This window comes from Podarcis raffonei, chromosome 11 (genome assembly GCF_027172205.1).
Source record: "Podarcis raffonei isolate rPodRaf1 chromosome 11, rPodRaf1.pri, whole genome shotgun sequence".
Lineage (NCBI taxonomy): Eukaryota > Metazoa > Chordata > Lepidosauria > Squamata > Lacertidae > Podarcis > Podarcis raffonei.
The window spans coordinates 42,459,318-42,478,847 of NC_070612.1; the positions used below are offsets into that span (position 1 = coordinate 42,459,318).

Consider the following 19,530-nt stretch of genomic DNA (forward strand, 5'->3'; position numbering starts at 1 on the left):
AACGTTGAGCTACAAAAAAGGCATCACAGCCCCCTATCACAAGCCCCAGACTACTTATGAAGAACAGTTCATGTGAACTTTACATAAGTCAAGGATGCTAAACAGCCTGCTCTTAATTAAGACACCATCTGAGGAAAGAGCTTTAAAATAGCTAGATAACGATTTCTTGTGCTTCACACCAGTAACCATTACATTGTTCCCTAAAACAAACACTTGATTTAAGTACAGTGTTTCTGACAATTGGAATCTTGTGTTAAAAGTTAATGATATGAGGTGTTATACTTGTTTTCAGACTGAAGAGGGATTGCAAACGTAGAAGTGACACTCAGGAACAGCAAGCAGTCCTGGTTTAAAATAAAGGGTAAATAAATACAGTGGCAGCGCTGCTCTACAGTTAGTGCATAGCCAGCAGCAAAGCTGGGAAACAGAATGAGAGGTAACTCTGGATGCAGCCTCTCTCATCCAGCGCAGGTTTTTCTACAGCACTCCTGGGGTGGTTAGTTAAATGGGGTGGCTAAATGCTCCGGATTCCCAACTGTGTCACAAATATTTTATGAGCGCATTTATCCGAAACATTTTTACCTTGCTCTCTAACTGAAAAAGCTCCCAGATCAGTGGTGAGGCAGTCCCTGCCCTCAGGCTTACAATCTAAAATATGTAAAGCTAGATAACTAGAAAGAAATAATTGCTACCTTTCAAGCCAACATGAAGCCGGGATCTGTGTTCTTCAGAAAACCCCTGGTAACCAAAGAAATAGAACAGGAGAAGCCTTAAAAAGACCAAAAATCCAAGCTGGCAAAAGAAACACAAAACACGTCCATTAGTATCATGTGTGTTCCATTCATTTGTTGTTGCCCCCTAAAGTTTTGCAAAACTTGAAATTTTTCTATCCATTAACGTAACTTTATGTTCAGGACCCAGAAGTTGTCTTTACCTCAAATCTATGACCCAGAAAGGCAATTTTCTTTCTACACTTTCTGTAACATTTTCCCTAAGACTTTTAACCTGCAATCAGGTAACATACTAATCAAGATTCCTTAATAATAATAATAATAATAATTTTTTATTTGTACCCCGCCCATCTGGCTGGGCTTCCCCAGCCACTCTGGGAGGCTTCCAAAAAAATATTAAAATCCTCTAATACATCAAACATTAAAAGCTTCCCTAAATAGGGCTGCCTTCAGATGTCTTCTAAATGTCTGATAGTTGTTGTTCTATTTCACATTTGGTGGGAGGGCGTTCCACAGGGAGAGCGCCACTACCGAGAAGGCCCTCTGCCTGGTTCCCTGTAACTTGGCTTCTCGCAGTGAGGGAACCGCCAGAAGGCCCTCGGCGCTGGATCTCAGTGTCCGGGCAGAATGATGGGGGTGGAGATGCTCCTTTAGGTATACTGGGCCAAGGCCATTTAGGGCTTTAAAGGTCAGCACCAACACTTTGAATTGTGCTCGGAAACGTACTGGGAGCCAATGTAGGTCTTTTAAGACCGGTGTTATGTGGTCTCGGCGGCCGCTCCCAGTCACCAGTCTAGCTGCCGCATTCTGGATTAGTTGTAGCCCCACGTAGAGCGCATTGCAGTAGTCCAAGCGGGAGATACCCAGAGCATGCACCACTCTGGCAAGACAGTCCGCAGGCAGATAGGGTCTCAGCCTACGTACCAGATGGAGCTGGTAAACAGCTGCCCTGGACACAGATTTAACCTGTGCCTCCATGGACAGCTTTGAGTCCAAAATGACTCCCAGGCTGCGCACCTCGTCCTTCAGGGGCACAGTTACCCCATTCAGGACCAGGGAATCCTCCACACCTGCCTGCCTCCTGTCCCCCAAGAACAGTACTTCTGCCTTGTCAGGATTCAACCTCAATCTGTTAGCCGCCATCCAACCTCCAACCGCCTCCAGGCGGTTTCAGAGGCATTGTTTCAGAGGCATTGTTTTGTATAAATATAACACTTCTACTGGTTTAAACCTCAATTATCTAAACATTTTGGATATCTGCCAGCCTTTTTCAAAAACGAAATTGTACTAAACACCTTTGAACATTAGTTATTGCTGCCTTCCTGACAAAGGGGAATGTGCACCAATGACCTATTAGGCCTCCCTTGCATTTACCACATGGTGATGCCATTGTTAAAAGTTAATATTTTACGCTGCATGCTTGCGGAAATGTATAGAGACAGGTTAAAAAAAAACTTAGATGGGGAGAAAAGAGTAGCAGTGCTGTTTTGGGTTACTACCAAATGCATCTCAAGAGGTGGGGAGTGAAAATAAAGTTATCGGGACTGGTGGCCTGGAGTCAAGCATTTGTTTCAATACAGAGGCAAGCAGAAGTTTGGTGGGGAATCAAGCAAGGACTTAGGGGCCAGGTCAAAGTCAGTAGCTTTACAGGTCTAAATGGAATCTTATTGGCTTCTTGTGTTATTTGATCTCTGCTGGGCAGAGAAGTACAGGACACTCTCCAGCTATTTGCAGTACTGGCACTGCATTGCAGAAGCATTCAGCCCCACAGTGTCCCCTGCTTGCAAGCTGCTATAGTGGTGCAGGGTGAGAGGTGGCTGGTCCCAGTTGCCAGATTTCTTACAAGAGGCGAATGAGAGGGTGGGGTTCTTTCGGCAAATGAAAGGGCCCAGTTCCATTGTGATAGGACTTTTATGGTCTTAGATATATGGTAATGTTCATAAGTGTACCAACCAAGCACATACATAGATCAGCACAGGAAGGCCAACCTGGAACCATTTTGATTCCTAAACTGAGCAAATGTTTTCTCTGCAAGGTCAAACTGGAAAAGCCTCCCCATTGTCTTTTCCTTCACAAATCCTGTCTTAAGGGTATGTCTGTGTTTGAATAGGGTGTGAGCCTATGACATGGCCCAGGAAATAAGTATTTATCACTACAAAAGACTTGCCAGGCTCCCCAGGCAATCCAATCAAGTAACCTGCCAGACAGGAGATAAACAACAACAGGAGAAAAACAATATTCAAATTTCTGTTTTAGACCGCCTTTTCTGTGATGTAGGTGTGATGTATCTGAGGGGTGGTCTTGATCTACAGGGTGGCAATTTCAAAGGTCTTTATAAGGCCTTGCACACCATTTTTCTGGGTCTCTCCTCTCTCCTGCAGGTGAGGGGAGCACCCTGTTGCAACAGATCAATAAAGGCCAAGCCTACAGGCTGCTGTTTTGCTCCAAGTAATCCTGGTTGGTGTCTTTGTTTTTGTCCAAGGGAGCCCTTGGATTTTTCCGTTAACACCATTCACGGCAGGCAACAAAATCTGGAGGCGGCTCCCTCTGAAGGAACAGGGGAGGCAATAAACATCAATTGCCCCATTGTCCCACAACTCTCTGGAGCAGATTTTCAGAAGGCACCAGAAGCCGCAAAGGAAAGGAAGAAGTGAAAATTGCCTGCTTGCTCCCTTGCACCAAAGCGAATTGAAGTCTGGATCCAACTCAGTGTGCCTCAAGCTTTATAGCGAAAGGGGCTTGTGGGGGGGTCCTTTCTCTTTGAACCCGAAAACCTAATAACAACCCAAGTTAATTATAGGAGCTGCAGTATACCTTACAGAGGAATAAGAAGGCTGGAGAACAGATACAGCTGAAGGAATCATCCCAGATATTCATATGAAATGTGTTTTAATATTGTCCATGATGCGCTCGTTAACCGAAAACCAATTTTCAACAAATCTTTTGCTTGGCAAATCAGTTTTGTTTTGTTTTTCTCTTATTTAATATACCAGCCAAACCAGAAGAACTGGTGGAAAGAATCCAATAATGCCTGAGAAAGTTAATATTCTCTATACAGCCATCATTAAAGAAAATAAAGTGGTAAACAAGACAACAGAAGTCCTGGGGACTATATTAGAACTTGAGATGTCAAAATAATTGGGCTCACCAGACTAGGTGGAATACTTAACGTCTTTGCTTTTCTTGGAAACAGGCCTGAGTGCAGTGAAAATATTTAATACAATATAGTCTCTTAATACACAGAAAGGATTTTTTTAAATCCGGGGGGGGGCGGGATCTATGCAAAAATTACTAGAGCAGGTTTGCTCCAGTAATGCTACTTTGTCCGTGGAAAAAGTTGCCTCCAGAAGACTACAGAAGAATTTTAATAAAGGTTAATAAAGCTAAGAAAGGAAGGAAGGAAGGAAGGAAGGAAGGAAGGAAGGAAGGAAGAAAGAAAGAGAAAATCGGAAGATACAAGGTTCTTTTTTTCTTTCAGGAAATTGATTTGCCACAAGTGATTAATTTAACTATATGTGAATGGATATGCCAGTAATTTGTTTTGTGGGCTAGTAACTTCTGTCAACTTTTGTGCAAGGTTAATGTAGGAGGACAACTCCCTATCATTTCATCCCGCACCCATTAAAGATTGTGCTTGTTCAACCTCCTTCATTTACAGCTAATTTTTTCTTTTGCGCAATGCTAACTTTTATAATAGTCACAACACATATTTCCTGAGGCTCAGATTCAATTCCCCAGTAGAGAAAGACCTGATGGAGCACCGCCACTCACCCAAAATCTGCTCAGTCACATCACTGCTGCCTGCTGGAAGGTAGAGAGGAATAGGCAATGCATCAGCAAGGTCACTGCGGTGCAAACACACCAGCGGGTGCACTGGATTGGCTCATCGGGTGTGTTTGCACTGCAACAACTTCGCTCACATGTGTGTGCACGTGTCAATTTAGGGAACTGAGGAAGAGGACCCTAGTGATAGACAGCTTGTGTTGTGTAAAAAAAATGGTGCTCAGTGGTTAGCAAAAGATCATAAAGTTTTAGCAGAGAAATCACTGTGATCAAGACAAAAATGTGTTGTTTGAAAGGGATCTATGAATCATAGGAAAGAGGTACAAGATTGAAGTCCAATTTGGTACCATCATTTATCTTGCAGGTCTTACTTAGCTTTCAGAAGCAAAAGGTTCTCATTTGGACATTTTCATTTACATGGCTTCAATTTCGTCCTCTCTCTTGAATGCATAAATCTCTTGCTGGTACTTTAAGATTATGTGACCTAACATAATACATCTTAGTTAATGATAATCCATATGGGAGAATAAAAAGGTCACATCATTTAAGCAGTGAGAAGAACATTATGCAAGATGATCATGGAAATTATTAGAAAATCCAAGCTATCCATATGTATTGAGAACAAAAAAAAAAAAAACCTCCCGATGATTTTTGTATGTATTTTAGAGCATCTCATTAAAGCGTCACTTGAAAGCTGAACTGTGGAATACTCAAAACCAGTGAATTCAGAGAGATAAAAATTCAAGATAAAATGAGTTATAATGAGGATAGCATAAAAGAAGACTGCACTGCTTTCACTTGAACATGTTGATGCAAATTACTTTCTCCAATAAAAGGTGGACCATATAAACTGCAGCTCCCATAACTCGCTTCCATGGCAAAGATTATGAGTTGGGATCTAGAAGAAACAGCTGTCTGTCGTTAGTACAGTCACGGCATGCATTCCAGCAAATTGAACATCTGCTTTTATTTGCGGTAATGTAAATTGTCAACAATGCCATAGATCTGAAAGCGCCCCTATGGATCTTATAAATGAAGTATTTAAATGTTACTACCTTTATGACTATTCCCTCCCTCCATCAACTTTATGCTATACATCACCAAAAGCAGTATACACCATTAAGCTAAACCAAAAATCAATATAAACATTTAATCCCCCTTCCAAAAAAACAATAACATATTCTTAAAGGCCAAAAGGACGACAAAATCTTTAATGGCTGTCTCAAGATGGATGCAGCTGTAGCCTAGAAGACCTCCAATGGGGCAGCATTCCACATCTACAACCTTGAGCGGTCACAGACTGTCAGAAGAGAGCAAAGAATCTCATGGCATAAGATCACAGTATAGCAAGATTGGTACACAAGGCCTAGAGTGGCACTTAAGTAGCCATGAAATGAAACAACATACCGTATTTTTTGCACCATAACACTCACTTTTATCCTCCTAAAAAGTAAGGGGAAATGTCTGTGCGTGTTATGGAAGGAATGCCTACGGGTGGCATGCCTACGGATTTTCCTCCTCTAAAAACTACGTGCGTGTTATGGTCGGGTGTGTGTTATAGAGCGAAAAATACGGTATATATCAGGGTATCAGGATGCGGACAGCTACTCTCAAGAAAAATACAACATACCTTGGACAACTTGATTTCACATGAGAAGAGATGCGGCTTCTCCACTGTATCATAACAGAGTCTATACAAAACAGATTCCGCGAGGAAAAATAAAACGGGGATATGGTCTGGAACAAGAGGCGCATGGTCCAAGGAAATTAAAAGTATTTCAACAGCTTCTGAAGTGAAAAGAAAATGACAGATAAATTCAATAAACAGCTTCCTCTGCAGAGCCTTAATATTTCATACGGTACTCTCATCGCACCTGCAACACAACGCTTGCCAAGTAATGAACAAATAAAACAAGTGTTACATCAAATTTTCCCCAGATTGTTTGCCTTCTCTGATTATCACTTTGATGAAAAAGTAATTAAGGCTCGTCTCTTTCATAATTTTGTTCAACAGTTGCTGAAATGTTTATGCTAGACTATGAATTAAATCCTATTGCATAATAAAGCCATCTAAATTAATAAAATTAAACAAGCTACCAAGAATGTGCAATGTACACTGATGATGGAGGTAATCTGTAACATTTGTTCTCCTGCCAGTTTTTTGCTTAGTGCAACTGATGGTTTTGCTTTTCATACTGCAAGTTGAAGAAGGGTGTACAAGGCAGGTTTGCAGTCTCTTTGTATTCTGCGCTTTTCAAATCTACAATCCCTGTGCATCCTCAGTCTCCAACTACCAAGAAACATATAAACCAAATGAAGCTGAATCTAGACAAAGATGCATTAAATCTCTAAGGTTTGGGGTGATGTGGAAGCTTAGAGGTTCTCTCTTGCCAGTTCAATCTCCCATGCTTATTCAGTTTAAAGCTAAAGGTAAAGGGACCCTGACCATTAGGTCCAGTCGTGGCCGACTCTGGGGTTGCGGCGCTCATCTCGCTTTATTGGCCGAGGGAGCCAGCTTCCGGGTCACGTACCGCTTCCAGGTCATGTGGCCAGCAAGACTAAGCCGCTTTTGGCGAACCAGAGCAGCGCACGGAAAAACCATTCACCTTCCCGCTGGAGCGGTACCTATTTATCTACTTGCACTTTGACGTGCTTTCGAACTGCTAGGTTGGCAGGAGCAGGGACTGAGCAACGGGAGCTCACCCCGTCGCGGGGATTCGAACCGCCGACCTTCTGATCCAGGACCCGCGTGGCTAATGGTAAATGGGACTACTGTAAAGATATACCGTATTGGCCCAAATATAAGCCACACTTTTTTCCCAAATTCCGACCGTGAAAAGTTAAAGGGTGGCTTAAATTTGCGACCTTACAAAAATTGGCTTCTATAATATCGCTCCCAGACTCCCCCAAAGCTGGGTAGGAAAGAACATGGGGGAGGGGGAAGACCGCCGGCAACACAGCAAGGCTCGTCCCCCCTCCCACCCAGAATGCAGCTGGGATTGCAGGCAAACAGTGCCAGGAGTCCTCTCTAGTATCCATAGGATTTTCTTCTACATTTGCCATTTATGGGTGCGAGCGCCTGCAGAATTGAAGGGAGTGGGTAATATTCGGGTATTGTCTTTTTTTCTTTTCCCCCCCTTGAATTTTAAAAGTGCATCTTATTTGTGAGTGCGGCTTATATTCGGGCCAATACGGTAATAACTTCCAGAGGGTTATCCGAAAATCAAGCAAACCAAAGAGTCTTTAAAGCAGAGCTTTCCAAACTGAGGTCTCCAGCTGTTTTTGGACTACAGTTCCCATCATCCTTGCCCAATGGTCCTGCTAGCTAGGGATGATGGGAGTTGTAGTCCAAAAACAGCTGGAGACCCAAAGCCCTGCCTTAAAGACTATCAAAACCATATGCCATAATAAATTTGTTAAGTCTTACAGGGTGCCCCAAGATACTTTGTTTACTATAATGATGTAATTAGCTCCAAGTTTTCCTGTTAAGCTTAAATGAAGAGAATTGGTTATCTCATTTGAATGACTTATCTATTGAAAAAAAGGAAATAAAGTTAAAACTGTTGAGAAAGCTAAAGAAATTACAAGTGTAATTAAAGTCCTGATGCACGGGCCTCATCCTCAAAAATTCTAAACTAATTACCACAGAATTATTACCATAACTGCATAATTTCATTTTCATAGTAGGTGATAACCGTTTCATAGGTGGGTTGAATTTTAGTAATACTTAAAATAAAGAATGACAATATTATTAAAATTAATCTCAGTTAAACAGACTATAACTATTAAAAGGCAGGAAAAATACTTTTATTTTTCTTAATTAAGAGGTGACACATTTCTGCAAGAAATGTGCATATAGAAGACAGGCATATACGGTAATCAGATAGTAATATTAAGCAGGAACTTAATGTTGCATCACCAATTGTAAAAACTTGAGGAATTAACAATAGGGATTAAGCTTCAAGTAATAGTCTCTAAGTGGCTGCATGTACATACAGATGCATGCAGACAAAATGGAAATATAAGTCGGGGGAGCGAATAGTTTACCATCAATCAGTGCTCCTATTGTTGGACAAAAATTATTTTCTACAGAATTAAGTTTAATCTTAGTTGTGGCATCATGGATCAATGCAACCCTACATGACTGCTTAGAAATAAGTCCCACAGAGTTCAGTGGGACTTAACAGTTAAGTTAAGCTTGCAAACTATTTTGATAACTGAATTGATGGTTTTTTTAAAAAAAAACAAAACCTGAATCGATATTTTTTTAAAAAAAAACCTTTTTATTCAAAAATTCTCAACAATATATTTTGCTTTTTAAAAAAATCTTTTAGCTGACTGTAAAATATATGCACAGAATTCTCCAATATAGCACTAAAGTCTGAAGTTGAAGACGGAAGATTTAGCCCACTGACATGGAAGGTAGATAATCTTATATTTCAAAACCAGAGTATATAGTAAAAGCCACAGAGAATTAGCCTTGTGAACTTTTTAAATGTTTAAACTTTTATTAACATTCCATAAGGCTCATACTAAATAATTTATGATTAAGCAGGAAACGTGTACAAAGAATAGGGGAAATGTTAGCAAACAATAAAGGAGAAAATTACTTCTCTAAGCAAGCAGCACAAACATGCATATTTGAAGAGACTTTATATGACATTCAGAAAAAAGAGAGAGCATTAGATAATTTTTAAAAATTAGAATTGTATTATTTATCTATAATACTCATAGCTCATCATAGTGTACTATAATGTACTGTATTATGAAGTGGTCATTACAACTTTTCTGAACATAAGCTTATAATACACAAACAATAAATAAAACATTCTCAGACTTAATTTTTAGTAACATTGGTATATTTTTGTTGATTTGGGGATAATTTGATTGACAAAGCATGAATTCATATTTTTGGATAAAATGATGTTATATTGTCCCAGTATTTCTCTGTGTATTTTAATATTTATTTATTCTATTGGGTGGCTCCCAATAGAATATTAAAAATGTGATAAAACATAAAACATTAAAAACTTCCCTAAACAGGGCTGTTATCTATAAAGGGTTTGTTTATCAATGCCATAATTAATATACCAAGCAGTCAAAATATGGCTTTATGATCAATAAGAGCAACATTATGGTGTTCAGAACTAGACTTGTCCCTGAGAATTACATTTATCCAGCAAATTAAAATGATGTGGAAAACTAATTCGGGTCAACCAGACTTCGATATAAAGAGCTGGGAGTATGGATTTGTTTGCATGGATGCAAATGAGTCATTTACAGGTATGGGCATGTGCCTGGAATTAAAGCGTTTCTTCAGCACGTTTTAATATTTTGCGCAACCCACCATTAGGGACCATTTCTGGCCCAAAATCAAGAACAAAAAACAACATCAAGGCTAAAAGAGCTAACTGACCAAACTGCTTGTTTTGGACAAATTCTCATAGCTGAACTCACAGAACAATACAGATGAGACTGATGGAACTAAAATTCAAATAAACCCTTTGAACTTATTATTCCATCTGTTACAGTCATTGTGCACAGCAGAGAGACAACCTTCTTTTTTATAACCTTATGGTTAACAACGACAATGAATACAAATTAGCAGGCAATCAGTGCAATGAGATTTGAAAGGCCAGCTATCTGAGATTTACCCAGATGTCATGCCCAAATTACTACGGGTGGAGTGAGGAAAGGGCTTAAAGAACTCATCCAAACAGAATCTGCATTTTGCTGTACAAGAATGTTGGGATATGATAGTGATATTGTGTACCTAGCTTGCATGTACTATTTGCTGCTGAATTTTCCTAATACCTGTCCAACATGTACATTTTACAATAATAACAGGGTGCAGAGAAGGGCAACCTAAATTATATGGGGTCTGGATAAATTTACCTATGGAGATTTTACTTTCTTGGACTCCATGATCACTGCAGATGGTGACAGCAGTCACGAAATTAAAAGACGCCTGCTTCTTGGGAGAAAAGCGATGACAAACCTAGACAGCATCTTAAAAAGCAGAGACATCACCTTGCTGAGAAAGGTCCGTATAGTTAAAGCTACGGTTTTCCCAGTAGTGATGTATGGAAGTGAGAGCTGGACCATAAGGAAGGCTGATCGCCGAAAAATTGATGCTTTTGAATTCTGGTGCTGGAGGAGACTCTTGAGAGTCCCATGGACTGCAAGAAGATCAAACCTATCCATTCTTAAGGAAATCAGCCCTGAGTGCTCACTGGAAGGACAGATCCTGAAGCTGAGGCTCCAATACTTTGGCCACCTCATGAGAAGAGAAGACTCCCTGGAAAAGACCCTGATGTTCGGAAGATTGAGGCCACAAGGAGAAGGGGACGACAGAGGACAAGATGGTTGGACAGTGTTCTCGCAGCTACCAACATGAGTCTGACCAAACTGCGGGAGGCAGTGGAAGACAGGAGTGCCTGGCGTGCTCTGGTCCATGGGGTCACAAAGAGTCAGACACGACTAAACGACTAAACAACAACAACCAAAGGGTGACACGCTAGAGAAGCATACAATTATGTACATTGTGGAGAAAAGGAACAGAGTTTTTTCTTTCTCTCATAATACTAGAACCCAATGTAACCCAGTGAAGCAGAATGGTGGGAAATCCAGACTAAAGGAAGCACTGCTTCATATATCTAAATTTGTGGAATTTGCTTCCACAAGTTGTCTGGCGGCCATCAACTTAAGCTCTCTTCCGATGTTATACTTCTGTATTATATCCACATGCAAAAGGGAAATATGGGGGGGTAAGCAGACTAGCTCCAACTCCCATCACTCTCCCCATCACCCTTGGTGGGTACAAGGGATAACTTCTTGAAACAAGTAGCTTCTTATGTACTCATGTAAATACCCATGAGATTTAGAGCCCTGCAAAATCAGGGAGGCAACAAAGGAGGGAGGGGGCCTCTTGGTTGAAAACTCACATGGCCAATTATAATGGCTGAAGGGCGCTAAAGTAGCATCCATATATATAAAATGGGGGCATATATTAAATGACTTTGCTTCAACCTTTGAATCAGTCATGTTAATCTGCAGATCACTGATCTTTGTCTGTCATTTTTATTTCGTGTATGACCCTTTCTATAATCATTCCACTTGCCATTCACTCAAGTCAAAAGATAGAAAGGAATAATAATAATTGAATATGGGACAAACCTTGTTATGCTGAGCTCGTATTTTGCACAATTTGTATACGGTGTCTGTTTGATAATGTTTTGTTTGCTATGCCTAATAAAGGATATTTGATGAATTGAATAATAATAAATGCAGTGCTATTTTTCTAGAAAAAGAGGTGCCAGAACTCACATCCCTTGTTCTCTTAGAATGGCAATGGTGCCCACCTGAGAGGTGCCGTAACTGAATTCCAGCTGGAAAAAAGCCCTGATAATATGCAAGGTCCATTTATCCTTTTATCCTCATCAAATTTTATAAAGCGAGGTATTTCATTCTTTGGGTTTTTTGAGGGGGGTGATTTGCAGGAGGGACACTTTAAACCTTGTTCCATTATTCCTAAATCTTTGAAACTAACAATATCATGCTTTTTCATAGAAATAATTGGGGAAACCTAAAACATGCCGTTATTGAAGGCAAATTACTTCACAAGTTTAAATGTCATTTTAAATTACACCCAATTAATGTCTAAATTTAGAAAGAGCTTATAAAGCAGTGCTACTTGGAAAAAAATCATGAGAATGCTGAATATACATGGTTTTGTAATTGCACAAAATTAAGTATCGAAATGCAAGGCATTAGGTGAAGTGCTAATTCTACTGCAGGCTTTTCATCTGTGAAGTGGTTTCTGGAATAATTTGAGCAGCCAAATTCTGTCTGTCTTGCTCAGTTGAAGCCTACAGGGCACAGCCGTGCAGTTGCAAACTGGAAACAACAGCCAACAGCAGAGGTCCAACAGAAATAGCAAGAGGCAAGACAAAAGGCCTGTGAAAATTGTTAAATGGCATAGAAATTGAGAGTGGGGGAGGGTCAGGGTTGTGCCCACAAGCCTTCACACACTGATCATTTTGTCTACACAAGGGTCTATATATACACACTGCAGTGTGCAACGACTCTGAACATGCAACCCATATGCTGCAAAAATGGAGTGAACAGATTGTGTCTTCAACAGCTACGTGCATTGTGCAAAAAATGCAGTTAATGTGCGGCAGCTTGGGCGGGACCAGCAGGTATAGAATCAGAGTCTGAATGTACCTAAAGGTCATCTACTCCAACTGCCTACCAATGTAGGAAATCCACTACTACAACACCAGTAATGGCGTGACCATTGTCAAAGAGCTCATGCCATCCAGAGGGTCCTTCTAATTTTTAGACTAAATCTTTTTCTTTTTTCTGTTCTGTCATTTGAACCATTGATTCAGGTTCTACCCTCTGGAGCAAAACAGAAAACAAATTTGCTCCATCATATATGTGACAGCTCTCCAAATATATGAAGATGGCATGGTATCACCTCTTAATCACCTCTTCTTCAGGCTAGACACGCCCAAGTCCCTCAACCTTTCTTCATAGAACTTTGATATTCATGCCTCACATAATCTTTGTTTTTCTTCTCCAGATACATACACACACATTTCTAGTTTAATCATCTGCACGGGGCTAAGATGTCCATCAGATACATGATCTTCAAAACTGCCTCCAGCTTCATGAAGAGTAGACTTGCTTTGGCAGAGTTTAGCACTCCTTTCACATTATATATTCTCCTGGACCGGTCTTGGGCAAAGAAAAGTCGATTTGGGGCAAGTGATAATAGGGCTTCCTGGCTGTCTCAGGCTGGTGACTTGTTGGGTCTTCAGCTGCTCAACAGGGGTCCCTCCTGCATTTATGAACACAATCTGCTCATTTGCATATAGACCTTCAGGTCCCAATGGGGCCTGGAATCCCAGATATTCCAGCGCCATGTCTGGGTTGCTACTGTGCACCATGGAAATGACTCATCTGGCAATTTGGTGTTTAGATTACTGACTTGTCATCTATGAAACATGACTAAAGTTAATAAGGTGAAATGAACAAGGTTATAAAATATAAAGGAGCAATTATTTTTATTATTAATAATAATAATCTGCTCTTCAGAGGGTCCTAGGGCAGGGTACAGCAATATAAAATACAACATTAAAAACAGTTTAGAACAAACTGTGAAATGAGCATTTCTCCCAGACATTTAGAATTGAAAGCTGAATTGCAAGTAGTACTATTTTGATGGCCATGATAAACACAGAAGTACTCCAATATCTCTGGTTTTAAAATCCCATCAAAAATTGTTCTCTGTATTCTTTTGATGATTCTGAGTACAAGAACATTCAGTTTGGTTCTTTACTTTCCAGCATGCCTCTTCAGTTTCAGAGATACCCTGCTTTTATCTAACCAGAGAGAAATCTGTGATTTTCCAATATTGAGGCTTCAGCTTTCAGGATGTTAATCACAGCTGTCAAATGGAAATACCATGTAGTTATCAGCTTTTTCTTGTAAATGTCCAGGCTGGATCTAAAATTTTGCAACAGCACTGCACTAATGGTCTTATAGGACAGGGATATTCAACTTTAGTTATACTCATCCAATGTTATTGCATGCCTATATCCATAAGAATAATTTCAAAAGCCAAGTCAGTTGACACAGAATGGCATCAAAGCAGAAACAAAAATAGTATTTTATATATATTGTGTAATTAGTCTCTTTGTGAGAATAGCTTTATTTTCTTTCCAGTGTCTATAAATTTTGCAGTGCTTGCTTAGAGAAAGGGGCACCAAAAAAAGAATCTGAAAGAAACCTACCTTCGTGAATTTCTCCTTTACACTGTAATAACAGAATTGCCTCAGCCCATGCCACAGGGAGATTTACATACTTCCCAATACCTAATGTGCTAAGACCTGATCGCCTCTGTTTGGAACATAAAAGATAATAAGACAAAACTTGAGATTTAAAAATCCTTTCAAAAGTTAATATACTTAGAATGACGTTTCTACATATTTAAAGAAAGTGTTATTGCTGGTGCAAAATGAAATCAGCCCTGAGTGCTCACTGGAAGGACAGATCGTGAAGCTGAGGCTCCAGTACTTTGGCCACCTCATGAGAAGAGAAGACTCCCTGGAGAAGACACTGATGCTGGGAAAGATGGAGGGCACAAGGAGAAGGGGGCGACAGAGGATGAGATGGTTGGATAGTGTTTTCGAGGTTACCAGCATGAGTTTGACCAAACTGCGGGAGGTAGTGGAGGACAGAGGTGCCTGGCGTGCTCTGGTCCATGGGGTCACGAAGAGTCGGACACGACTAAACGACTAAACAACAACAACAACAAAACAAGGTAGCAATGTTTAATCCCTCAGGTTAACACTTAAATAAGAAGATGAATGCTTAGGTCTAATTATACTGTTATTACCACCTGAAGTACCTTGCAACAAAAGCAATTAATTACTAGCTCCGCATCACAGTAATAAATTGAGCCAAGTTGTGAAGAGAACTCTTGTGCTAGCATCTCAGTAGGATAGAATCCAATTAGTCAATCCCACCAAAATGTGTCTCATGTCCTACAGCAGGCTTCCTCAACCTTGGCCCGCCAAATGTTTTTGGCCTACAACTCCCATGATCCTTAGCTAGCAGGACCAGTGGTCAGGGGTGATGGGAATTGTAGTCTCAAAACATCTGGCGGGCCGAGGCTGAGGAAGCCTGTTCTACAGGCAACTCTTGAATGACTGCAGTTTGAAAACTAACTTGGTTGGACTCACAGATGCTCTTCTTTGGTCACACGCACAGCATGTCACCACTCAGACAAAGCGTGTTCTCCTTCATGGAGAGCACGTGTTGCAGTGGGGGCCGACAGGACCCTCCAAAGTTGTGGGGCGGGCTAATTGATCACTGGCCACTGTTGTAATTGGGCTTCCCTTGCTGTTGGGAAGATGTTAATGCTGCCATTTGATGACTGACAGCCAGAAATGTTAAAACTCTCTGCACAAGGCATAGAGCTTCCTCTTTTCGCTCCGTGCATCGGATTGCCCATCCCCCCCCTGCCTATATTTAGGGTGGTTCGCTTTGACCTTGCTATGCCTGTCATGGGGTCGTCTGCTCTTGGGGCAGGGGCCCAGTAGGAATTTTGTCCATCTGGCTGATTGGTTGGGGCCATTTGGTTTTTGCCTACTGCGTAGCAAATCGTCACAACTTGTAAGGTTGCAGTTAGGCATTGGTTTATGGTTTGGTTGGTTGAGGGGCATGGATTAGCTGTGCCTGCCCCTCTAATGCTGCTGCTGCTGCAAGGGATTCCATTAAAGGAACACAGGGGCTCGCTATTGCTTTTGTCCGAACCCTGTCAAGAGGCTAGGGCCACACAAGAGCCCCTGGTTGCATTTGGGGAAGGCTTGAGGGCAGGTTCCCTGCTCCGTCGCTACCCCAAAATGTATTCCCCTTTTCTGACTTTCGCAGGCTTGCGAAATGTCAGTCTGTCCCCCACTGGGGGGCAGATAGTCACAACCAATGCCTAAGCAACCACTCACATTTTTTGTATTTTAATAAAGTGGCCAAAATTATGCCAAAAACCTTAAACAAAAATTCTGTGTGTTGTGTGAGTTATTTGGGGTGGCCTGGGGACATCAACATGCAAAACACTCCTTTTCGGACTCTGTACTATTCATTTGTATTTCTATTTATTTAAACAAATTAGCATATGCCAAATGATCAATGGAAAATTCCCTTGTAAACTTACATCATTTCCGTCAGGTCATTCTGTGCACCCCTCCCCCAATTTACCAGAAGAGGCAGCAAGATTAAAAACAGCAAAGGTTGCATGGGAAAAAAGGATGGTCTTTCCAATCCTAAACTTCTTTTTAGAAAACTGTAAGCATGTAGGTCTGATTCTCCTACCACTTCCACAAAAACATCCCAGAAATCAAATACTTTAATCATTTTCATTAAAAAATTTCTTAATGGTTTTATATGTCTTGTACAAACCATTTGATGAATATCAGCCCTAAAGAGATTCTGTTACAAGAATCCTCCGATGAAGTTGTTTGCTTCCATTACGAAAGAACTTTGAGCTTAGGTCCTTTTTTCTCAGTATGAACAATGGGACATGCTTAATCCATTGGTTGATTTTTGTATTCTAGCATCTGATTTCACCCAGTAGAAACTGCTGGCTACAAGTGCATCTCTCATCTCCATCCAACTTACCATTGGAACAAAATATTTGGAAAAAATATTTCAGGTAAGTGGAAGTGGGGTTTACAATCAAGCAGTAATGGGAGTTTATTAAATAAATGTGAGCAAATCGCCATATATTTCTCCTCCTCTGATAAATGATGAGAAAGGACCATTTGTGATTTCTGCATTATGACAACTTTATTTATTGTTTCGTTTTCTTACATTTCTATTCCACCTTTCATGGAACCCAAGACGTCATCAAGTTACCATTCCAGGTACCACCCAGACCCAGAGCTGCTTAGCTTCACAAGGTATTACCTTCAGATAATACAAGGTGGCACAGAAGGGTCATTTCAGTCCCATCTCTCACATTATGCAGTTCTGTACCCAAGGGCAGCCTTTATGAGCTTGAGCCAAGCTCCCTCTACAAAATATTTCAAAACCTTCTTCACTCAACCTTTCAGTGAGACTTTGGAATTTTGTTGAAGGCATGTTATGTAAACATAAGCATACATAAACAACTGTACTAAACATAAATAACTATATTGCCCTTTGCATTTTTATGTGTTCATTATTGACTTTTTATCAGTACAGATATTGGATGTTACCAATAATCTCAACAATCTCTATCCAAAATCTGCCAACCCTCACTAGGAGCCTGTGGTATCAATATAACTGCGCCAAGGTTGAATTTGTTGACTTCTATCAGCTAATGCGTTATTTCTGCAAAATGAACAGGGGGGAAAACACTATGAAAATGGTAATATAAAGGTCACTTTCAAAAAGTAAATAATGAACATTTTGCATCAGAAATATTTAAATTAATTCTTAACTATTAAACACCACTGTAGAAATTTAAGATCAAGAGATAGCCTTTAGAAATGTCTCTTTAGAAATCCAGTAATCCTTACGTATACAGACCTTGCATCTTGCAAGCATTTTTTTAGCCAGCTCTATGAATTTTCCTTTACTTTCTGTTTGTAGTGCGTAATTGAAATCCTCAACGAATTGTTCTGTAAGTTCATATGGGTTTCTGATAAAGAATCCAGTGAAGAATTTCAGTTTAATTGACACATCATCAGTAAATGAAATCAAAATTTTGTGTATGAAAGATAACTATAGACAGCTAATTTAATTTTTAAAGTCCTATTTGACTCAATGTACAGTGTAGATCATTGTTCTGTGTTTCTAATTTACAATACTTTATCTGTTGGATAATGCTATTAAGACTGTTTCAATAGCAGCCAATAGACTATGAATATTACAGAAATATATTGATTATTAAACACTGCACTTACGGTTCATCATTATGCTGTTTCCAAGTTATTGACATTTCTTCATGGAATGCAGTATTTTGTAAGAAACAGCCAATAATCTATGTATAAACCATCATGCTTTACAAAAACATCTGCATGTATTTACTCACTGAATACACAACACATTACAAGACAGTTCCATATAAGAATTTCATCATGTTGGAAAGAGTTAACTCTTCACAATATTAGCCCTTTGAATGATTGTTGGTGAAGAAATTAGACCAGGCATAGGCAAACTCCAGCCCTCCAGAAGTTTGGGACTACAATTCCCATCATCCCTGACCACTGGTCCTGTTAGCTAGGGATGATGGGAATTGTAGTCCCAAACATCTGGAGGGCCGGAATTTGTCTATGCCTGAATTAGACTAATCAATACATACTAGCAGGTAAACATAAATTCTGAGCTGGAACTGATTACTTAAGTGAAATTACTACCCCTCCCTTAAATAGAAATCTACCTGATATTTCTCTAAATTGGCCTCTTAAACATCTGCTGTCTTAGTTTCTCTAGAACTAAGCTTCATAGGGACGTGGGTGGCGCTGTGGGTTAAACCACAGAGCCTAGGACTTGCCGATCAGAAGGTCATGGTTCGAATCCCCGCGACGGGGTGAGCTCCTGTTGCTCGGTCCCTGCTCCTGCCAACCTAGCAGTTCAAAAGCACGTCAAAGTGCAAGTAAATAAATAGGTACCGCTCCAGCGGGAAGATAAATGGCATTTCCGTGCACTGCTCTGGTTCACCAGAAGCAGCTTAGTCATGCTGGCCGCATGACCCGGAAGCTGCACGCCGGCTCCCTCGGCCAATAAAGCGAGATGAGTGCCGCAACCCCAAAGTCGGTCACGACTGGACCTAAAGGTCAGGGGTCCCTTTACCTTTACCTTTAAGCTTCATAGGAAAGATTCCCAATCAGAGCATTAATGCATCTGAAAAACTTAATGTGACATGATGAAAGGAATAATAATATTAAAAAGGAAAACAGTAATGATAAAATCTCTTTAAATTAAAATAGGACACTGCTAAAAATGACTTACACTATTTCACATCTTCTATTTTGCATCCAAAAATATGGATTTGAGTTAAAAGAGACTTAATATGGATTGTACTTTTACAATAGTATACCGTTTGAGCAACCAATTGATATCACGTTAGTCAGCAGCAGGCCTAAGGCAAGATTGACAGATGCCTTTGATACATCTAATCTCCACTTACTAAGCAAAAAAGGGACGCGGGTGGTGCTGTGGTCTAAACCACTGGGCCTCTTGGGCTTGCTGATTGGAAGGTCAGTGGTTCGAATCCCCGCGACTGGGTGAGCTCCCGTTGCTCTGTCCCAGCTCCTGCTAACCTAGCAATTCGAAAGCACACCAGTGCAAGTAGATAAATAGGTAGTGCTGCAGCGAGAAGGTAAATGGCATTTCTGTGGGCTCTAGTTTCCATCACGGTGCTCCGTTGCGCCAGAAGCGGCTTAGTCATTCTGGCCACTGGAACCGGAAAGCTGTCTGTGGACAAACGCCAGCTCCCTTGGCCTGAAAGCAAGATGAGCGCTGC

General features: G+C 40.5%; 1 protein-coding gene across 5 annotated transcripts in view; it reads right to left on the minus strand.

Moving 5' to 3' along the window:
- Positions 1–19,530, minus strand: part of TMEM232 (transmembrane protein 232) — a 145,805-nt gene that overhangs the window by 108,841 nt on the left and 17,434 nt on the right. For 3 of the 5 annotated variants that reach the window (XM_053407635.1, XM_053407637.1, XM_053407636.1), the window contains exons 3-6: positions 17,592–17,703; positions 14,315–14,420; positions 6,145–6,302; positions 693–792 (exon numbers count right to left, since the gene is read on the minus strand). In XM_053407635.1, the coding sequence (XP_053263610.1) occupies positions 693–792; positions 6,145–6,302; positions 14,315–14,420; positions 17,592–17,703 (476 nt within the window). The remainder of the gene's footprint in view (positions 1–692; positions 793–6,144; positions 6,303–14,314; positions 14,421–17,591; positions 17,704–19,530) is intronic. The other 2 variants (XM_053407638.1, XM_053407640.1) reach the window with 2 other exon arrangements.